This window comes from Salmo trutta, chromosome 23 (genome assembly GCF_901001165.1).
Source record: "Salmo trutta chromosome 23, fSalTru1.1, whole genome shotgun sequence".
Taxonomy (NCBI): Eukaryota; Metazoa; Chordata; class Actinopteri; order Salmoniformes; family Salmonidae; genus Salmo; species Salmo trutta.
In genome coordinates this window covers 12959780-12968588 of record NC_042979.1, presented here as the reverse complement: position 1 = coordinate 12968588, position 8809 = coordinate 12959780, and the positions used below count along the sequence as shown (strand labels likewise).

At 41.2% G+C, this 8809-nt stretch overlaps 1 protein-coding gene across 2 annotated transcripts in view; it reads right to left on the bottom strand.

Moving 5' to 3' along the window:
- sgsm1b (small G protein signaling modulator 1b) overlaps positions 1 to 8768 on the bottom strand; it is a 22292-nt gene extending 13524 nt beyond the window's left edge. Inside the window, exons 1-5 of one of the 2 annotated variants that reach the window (XM_029709025.1) lie at positions 8523 to 8768; positions 8375 to 8418; positions 6212 to 6287; positions 3604 to 3766; positions 3342 to 3491 (exon numbers count right to left, since the gene is read on the bottom strand). In XM_029709025.1, the coding sequence (XP_029564885.1) occupies positions 3342 to 3491; positions 3604 to 3766; positions 6212 to 6287; positions 8375 to 8418; positions 8523 to 8529 (440 nt within the window). In that variant the 5' untranslated portion in view covers positions 8530 to 8768. The remainder of the gene's footprint in view (positions 1 to 3341; positions 3492 to 3603; positions 3767 to 6211; positions 6288 to 8374; positions 8419 to 8522) is intronic. The other variant, XM_029709026.1, reaches the window with a different exon arrangement.
- Positions 8769 to 8809: the final 41 nt, after the last annotated feature.

Here is an 8809-nt window from a genome sequence, read left to right as displayed (position 1 = left end):
GCCACAACTTTGTAAGTATGCTTGGGGTCATTGTCCATTTGGAAGACACATTTGCGACCAAGCTCTAACTTCCTGACTGATGTCTTGAGATGTTGCTTCAATATATCCACATCATTTTCCATCCACATCATTTTCCATCCTCATGATGCCATCTATTTTGTGAAGTGCACCAGACCCTCCTGCAGCAAAGCACCACCACAACATGATGCTGCCAGCCCCGTGCTTCACGGTTGGGATGGTATTCTTCGGCTTGCAAGCCTCCCCCTTTTTCCTCCAAACATAACGATGGTTATTATGGCCAAACAGTTCTATTTTTGTTTAATCAGACCAGAGGACATTTCTCCAAAAAGTACAATCTTTGTCCCCATGTGCAGTTGCAAACCGTAGTCTGGCTTTTTTATGGCAGTTTTGGAGCAGTGGCTTCTCCCTTGCTGAGCGGCCTTTCAGGTTATGTCAATATAGGACTTGTTTTACTGTGGATATAGATACTTTTGTTTTGGTACCTTCAGGCATTTGGAAATTGCTCCCAAGGATGAACCAGACTTGTGGAGGTCTACAAATCTTTTTCTGAGGTCTTGGCTGATTTCTTTTGATTTTCCCATGATGTCAAGCAAAGAGGTAGGTAGGCCTTGAAATACATCCACAGGTACACCTCCAATTGACTCAAATTATGTCAATTAGCCTATCAGAAGCTTCTAAAGCCATGACATAATTTTCTGGAATTTTCCAAGCTGTTTAAAGGCACAGTCAACTTAGTGTATGTAAACTTCTGACCCACTGGAATTGTAATACAGTGATTTATAAGTGAAATAATCTGTCTGTAGACAATTGTTGGAAAAATGACTTGTGTCATGCACAAAGTAGATGTTCTAACCGACTTGCCAAAATTATAGTTTGTTAACAAGAAATTTGTGGAGTGGTTGAAAAACAAGTTTTAATGACTCCAACCTAAGTGTATGTAAACTTCCGACTTCAACTGTACATACATATATGAATGCTATGATCTTCCCACATCTGAGATATTGCCTCACATGCTGGTCACAAGCAGGAACTACTATTCTGAAACCAATTGAATCACTCTACAAACAAACACTTAAGATTTTTGATAACAAACCAAACAGTTACCACCATTGTCATATCATTTACAAACATAATTTATTTAGTCTGGATAGCTTTAAAACTTATTTGGGATCGGTGTCCCGTCCACGGGACGGTTGAGCTAACATAGGCTAATGCGATTGGCATGAGGTTGTAAGTAACAAGAACATTTCTTGTCTTTAAGATCCTGCATGGTCTTGCCCCTCCACCCCTATGCCGGCATATCATGCTCAAGGAAAGCACCTCCAGGATAACAAGGGCAGTAACTAGAGGGGATTGCGTTGTCCCTTTTCGACACAGTAAAATCGGCCTTCTCTGTTAGAGCTACAATATACTGGAATGCAATGCCCATGGACTAGAGAAGATGCACTGATTATTGTACTTTTACATTTCAATTGAAAACATGGCTCAAATCTATCCAAACCTGTACACCTGAGTTATCTGTGGTTCCTCATATGTAAGACGACAGTTGATGACAGTGTTGTTGTTGTCGTTAGAATTATATATTATTGGATGTAATGTATTTATATTTTATATTGTTTTAGTGAGTATGTGTATTGTGACTGTGTAATTGTCCTTAGCTGCCCTGGGACTGCGGGTGCAAATTAGCTTTTGACTAACACCAGCACATTTACATGGATGTTGCATTATTGTAATATTGATGTTGATTAATGTGCATTGTCCCCTATATATATATATATATATATATATATATATATATATATATATATATATATATATATATATATATATATATATATAAAAATGTGTGTATGAGAATAGAGAACATATATATTATATACATACTGTTGATATGGGGAGTGTTGGGGTTTTAAAATCTGAGTCACTCTTTCATGCACCATTGCACTCCATTCCGTAGGATACCTCACTATTCTCAATTTCATCTCGTCTTTACATCTGATATTATAAGCCTATGTGTGCAATTAGTTTTGATAGGCTACCTACAGTAGGCTATAGTTTAGGTGTATTAGTTTTGATAGGCTACAGTAGGCTATAGTTTAGGTGTATTAGTTTTGATAGGCTACAGTAGGCTATAGTTTAGGTGTATTAGTTTTGATAGGCTACAGTAGGCTATAGTTTAGGTGTATTAGTTTTGATAGGCTACAGTAGGCTATAGTTTAGGTGTATTAGTTTTGATAGGCTACAGTAGGCTATAGTTTAGGTGTATTAGTTTTGATAGGTTACAGTAGGCTATAATTTAGGTGTAGCCTACTGTAGGGCTGCATTTCAGATACACTTGACAAGTGTCATAGTGGAGATCAATATCTATCTTGTCTAAGCTATATAAAACGACGGTTGTTGATGTGTATGGCTGCATTTCACATACATTGATGTACATTTGAATGTTGCAGTAATAGGAGCTATAGGCCTACAGTAACAATAGGACATTTATTAATATTCTGTCTGGTGCTTTTATTTTATTTTTTAAATGTATTTAAAAAAAAAAAATGTTACCCCTTTTTTTCTCCCCAATTTCATTGTATCCAATTGGTAGTAGTTACAGTCTTGTCTCATCGCTGCAACTCCCGTACGTACTCGGGAGAGGCGAAGGTCGAGAGCCGTGCGTCCTCCGAAACACAACCCAACCAAGCCGCACTGCTTCTTGACACATTGCCCATCCAACCCGGAAGCCAGCCGCACCAATATGTCGGAGGAAACACCGTACACCTGGCGACCTGGTCAGTGTGCACTGCGCCCGGCCCGCCACAGGAGTCGCTAGATGCGCGATGAGACAAGGATATCCCTGCCGGCCAAACCCTCCCTAACCCGGACGACGTTGGGCCAATTGTGCGCCGCCCCATGGGCCTCCCGGTCGCGGCCGGCTGCGCCAGAGCCTGGGCTCGAACCCAGAATCTCTGGTGGCACAGCTAGCACTGCGATGCAGTGCCTTAGACCACTGTGCCACCCGGGAGGCGTGTCTAGTGCTTTTAGAGTTTGAGAGAGAGGGAGGATGATTTTGATGGCTGGCACTGCTCCGAAATAACTGGACTGTTCCCACATGGAGATAAAGAGAAATGAGGATTTTCAGTGAATGTATGTAAATCACAAGGCTCATTTGAAATTTCCTGATGCGCAGGGGGAAAAATGTGACAAAAGAGTGATCAAATTAAGATCGGACATCTGTAGTATACATATTGAGCAGCTACGACTGTTGGTATTTGTAAGATCAAACACAATGTCAGACTTTCAGCTGGAATCTGATCTGTTGATTGAATGCTAACCTGCTGTTCTCCACTAGGTACATGACAATCTTGTCCAGAAGCTTCTCCATGAGAGCAGTGCGGATCCATAGGTTCCTCAAGCCCTGAGGGGGGAGGTTGGTCACTCCGGGTTGCTTCTGAACACTGCCATTATTTAGTTGAGCCTGTCTGCTGGAGAATACAGAGAGGAGTGTTTGATATACATTTTGTATTAATTTATGGCATATTGGTGTGTGGGGGGGGGGGGCTTAGGAGTAATGACTAGCCAAGATCAATGTCTTACTTGGTCTCGATGAGCTGCTCTAGTTCCTGGACCTTCTGACAGAGTTCCTCCGCCGGGGTGAAGCTCTTCCCCACCTTCATGAAAAGTGCTGCTACCTTATTACTGCAAAGGAGGCCCGCTGCTCGCCTCTTCAGCCCGTGGAGCACACATGCCTCCACTACAGCTGTAGACACACGGACACACATAATATTGAATATACAGACACCAACAGTACACACAGAGTGGTTTCAAAACCAACTTTCCCCAAAGCGATATTCATTAAGCTATGATTGCATACATACACATGATTGCATAAACTGTAAACAACAAGTAAACCACATGCAGAGTTTGCTAATTTGATTTTCAGGCGCACCCAGTGAACACCCTTGGACAGTCTGAGTGCTACTGCAGGGAAGCAGAGATGGGTTAGAGGGCAGGTGCAGGTGGCTCTCAGCAGGACCAGAAATAGACTAAAAACTGACAAACGCTGTTTACGGTTGCTAGGATATCCATGGATGTGTGGAGGTGTAGTATCAACACCTTTGCATAGTGTCTGCTGTCAGTTAAATGTAACACAGATGGACCTACACATCTCTTATTCTTTACTATGGCTGTGGCCGGTGCCAACCTAAAATCAAGCTGTGTTTGGTTGAGAATGTGACCGTACACAGATTGGGGTAGTAGGAGGTGGCAGGGCTTGACATTTCAACTTCACAGGATGATGCCCAATGTCACTTGCTCTGTAAATGTCAATGTAGTCATGAGACAAATTAATTTAAAAAAAACATGTTCTGACTCAGATTTTCTTTATGTGAAATTAACATAATGTCTATGGCATTTACCTCCGTTCAATTCAACCAGCAATAATCCACCGACTTTTGACTCCATAATCTTACTGCTGTGCTCTTAATGTAACAATAATCCTATGTGTCACATCACAAGTGTGAAATGTGAGGCTGTGACACCAGAGGGATAGGGTGGAGGACAATTGTGAAGAGATTACAAAGCACTAGTTCAAACCAACTGTGATTCTTTAGTTAACGGAGAATAGCAGCACTGCTTGAGTCTGCGATGAGAGAGAAAGGTGCTCTTTGCTTTTAGTTGTTTTATTAACTTGTATTTGTAGTATATTTTCAGGCATAGCAATTCCTAATAGAGGTAGTGTCAACATAATTGTCAGCGTCATCATTATTATTGTCTAGCTCCCCTACCCATTCCCCAAACTAACTTGAGTCAGTATGTGTGATCTCCGATCAGCAGCGGGGTCTGGGTCACTGCGTGTCCAGCCCCCATACCCTTTCCCAATCACTGAGGAGATTCCCACTTGGTCTTTGCAGAGTATTACTCTATGTCGTGACAGCAATAGATTGGTATAGTTTTGTAATTTATTAACTACCAGTTGCCCCTTTCTGAGTATTGATAAGATGTTTTTCTATGAGAGAGGGCTCACCCTTCATTTTTACCCAGTTGGGGTGTTTCAGTAAATAGTCTCTTAGCTGTAAATAGCTAAAGAAATCTGACTTTGGCAGATGAAAGTCTGAACTTAGTTCACCGAATGATTTAATTTGGTTGTTCTTCAAGAATTGGTGGACATATTGCAAATGAAGTAATAACCAACTTTGGAAACCTGAATCCAGTGATAATGGGGAAAAATCTGTAAGATCTGCAGTACCAGTTAGGAATGATATGCCCATAGGCAGATGGAGACTACGTTGAACTTTCCTCCAAAACTGGAGCGTATGCTTTGACCACGGGTTCTTACTATCACGGTCTGTCCTCTTATCCAAGTAATCATTGGTTGTAATTGGGTGGCACAGAAGTACCACCTACATTTTGGTAGGTGCTCTTTGGAGATAAGGTTACTTTCATCTCACCCCAAAAAAATATAATGTATTTCTTGCCACGATCTCTTACTTCTTTCTATCTGGCTCTTATTACAATAGTAATGGTCTTCGGTCAAAGATGAAAAACCAAGCAGGTAAGTATCTGTTACACATACTGTAAGCCAAGCAGTCATTAATTGAAATCAACACTTCGACCTACCCAGACCAGCTATGCAGCTAGGCCTGCCCATCAACCATGGCATGCACCCTCCCTCCCATCCAGTCACTAGAGCACAGCACTGCCATGTGGCACTAAAGTCCTTCAGTGGGCTTGTAATAATTAAGTACCTCACTGTGATTGTTTTCAATTTAAATGGTCAAAAAGAACAAAAATAGCTTCTTAGCAAAGAGTCATTTCTCAAGCAAGAATTTTGCTAGGAGGGGAAAACTGAAAACTAGCTGTTATTGGCAGAGGTTTGGAAGTCTCTTTCTTATTTGTCTATTAACTAATTTACCGTCTGGTGATGTCACCAGGCAGGCCAAAACTCCATCCCACAAAAACAGGGTGAAATTTTAGGTCGTCTTTTTAAACAGCTCTTACACTAGAAGGGAAATATCATCATTTTCACAATATTATTCCAACCTCATTATGTGGAAATATATATAAAACACAATCACTGACTGCACTGGGCCTTTAATTGGGGGTTAACCAACCATAAAAACTCCAAATGAGCAAGTCAAAACTCCCATGAGCCATATGAACTGTAAATTCAATAAGTAATATATTACTACATGAACACACTCACCACAGAAGGATATGATATGGCTGCTGTCTGCGTGCACAAACTTCCGAGTCACTGACTCCTCCATGATCTGTTTCACCTGAGAGAAAAGAGACATAAAGGTGAGGTGGGATTTGATTTGACAGGCACTTAAAGAGACAGGGTCTGACAAGAGGAGCTACAGAAAGAAAAGAAATCAAAGTGCAGGAGGCAAGGATGGGGAGTGATTTTGCAACAATAGATAATCACGGGTAAGCGGAGGGAGGGTGGAGAGGGAATGCAGATCCTGAGTGACAGACTAAATACAGACAGGGTGGGAGATGTTTATCACTTCAGACAAGACAGAGCTTGACCAGGGTAAAAAGAGCGACTAAATTGTATATTTTCAATGATTTTCCAGTTAAATAACTCTGAGAAAGCTTTTAGGTTGTTTGATGAAGATGCCCATGTTATTTTAGTATTTCTCATACAACCACAAAATAAAACACGACAAACACAGAATAGTGAAATATGGTGTGACCAATTCCCAGATTATGAAATGATACAGTGCAGAGAAATTGCGAGGAAATTGATACAAATTTAATCAAATCTACTAAAAACTGAAGAAAAAAAGTCTGGGTTTGAGATACAGTATACATTTACTATCACCAACTAGGACCCTCTTCCTGGCTGCATGACCTGGTGCTAGTCATGTCCCTTGTGTGATGTGGCCTCCACATGCAACCGTCACACTCCTGTTTACCCTCCCAGGGGGCATGTGACCAATGATTGCCTTCATATGACGGGAAGAATTGCTGCCAATAACTTGGCAGAATAAGAGTGTTTCTCTTGCATGTGCCTGTGTGCATGTGTGCGACTGCCTGTTTGTGTGTGTGTGTGTGTGTGTGTGTGTGTGTGTGTGTGTGTGTGTGTGTGTGTGTGTGTGTGTGTGTGTGTGTGTGTGTGTGTGAGAGAGAGAGACTGTTTTTCTATCATCTAGAAAATGGCACAAAGATGGACAGGGCTATCCGTACAAATTAGAACACAATACAATATGCTGCTAATAATGCCCTTTTACTTTTAGTTTTCTATCAGGGCAAAATAAAATAACATCTCATAAATGGAGCTAGAACAGAGGACCCACCAGCATGCAGCTGCAGGGAAAATAAGCCAGACAGGGAGTTGGTCTCTTCTCTCCCTTTCAGGTTCCTGTAGTGCTGCAGCCCAACTATACCATAAGCCAGACAATTTTCCTTTGAAGAATGGTCTGGCTGTAGCTAACAGATAACTGCGAGGAGTCCCCAAATAATAAACTGTGACTTTATGTCACAAGAGCAACATCCTTATCACTTTATTTGGATAGTCCATCTGTAGATGCTCTACAAACAATCTACCAGTAACATTTCAATTTACTATCTACTAATCCTAACCCCAGCCATAACCCTAACCCTAAACTTAACCCTTACCCTAACCCTTATTCTAAACCTAACCATAACCTTAGCAATCAGTTTCTTATCAACAGATAGTTTGTTGATATTATGACCATCTGTAGAGCATCTGGAAGATCCAAATAAAGTGTTACCACTATCTGGACTATCCCAATAAAGTGTGACCACATCCTTTAGGCCTAATTTCTAGACACAGGATGAAGCAAGATATCATCTGATCAATTGATTACGGGTGTTTTATATATAGGCTATCCGAGATATGAGCATGCCCAGTGAATTGAGTTGCCCTCCATTACAGCATTAGCATTCAGATAAAAGAAAAACACACGTAAGAGCTGTTATCAATAATCCTAATGATGCTGCTTTTGGCTCTGCACTGTGACATGCACACGTATTCACGTCATGCACAGATAACAGATCCATTACTGCTACATTGATCTTGGCGTTATTGCCTAGGCCTGCCTACTGATACCAAATAATTGCTATGTCTCTGTATATATACACGTATTTCAATCCATGTCGGCCCTGAACGCATCCTTTATAATAAAATCACGACCCAAAGAATATAATATCCTATTAGGCTACATGTATCCTTATGATACATTTTATTCAAGCTTATACATCAGACTTCCCAGTGTCTCTGTTTTACAATCTTATGTTGGGCATCCAAATACAACAGAACTGCTGTCAGCGATCCATGACCAACGGTTGCTTCTAATAATTTGTCGTTAAAAACATTGCAAATACTGAAGGCACTCACCTCTTTCTTCACATTGCGCAGCAATTTCTGACGCGTCTCGGCCTCTGGAATGAAAAAACATAACGGTATCATTGAAAGTTGGTGAGGAATTCAAGCCAATTTTGATATTTTATAACATAGCCTATTCAAATCGAAAAACCTAATTTACCTCCCATTGCGCTCCGCTGTTGCTGTTGATTCAATCGCACAAGGACAGCTATTTGCTTCAAATGAGTCCCTCTCTTCAATTTACACTCTGGCAGAATGGGAATATGCGACCGAACGCCCCCTTTAAAGCGACACCGTGCAATACACAGCCAATTCTTGATGATAGGGCTTGTATTTGCAGTCTATGGTTGATAAAGAATGCACGGACGCACGCAGGTAGGCTACACACACAGGCAGGTACACACGCACGCTCTCTCACTCTCTTTAACACTCACTCACTCACCCATT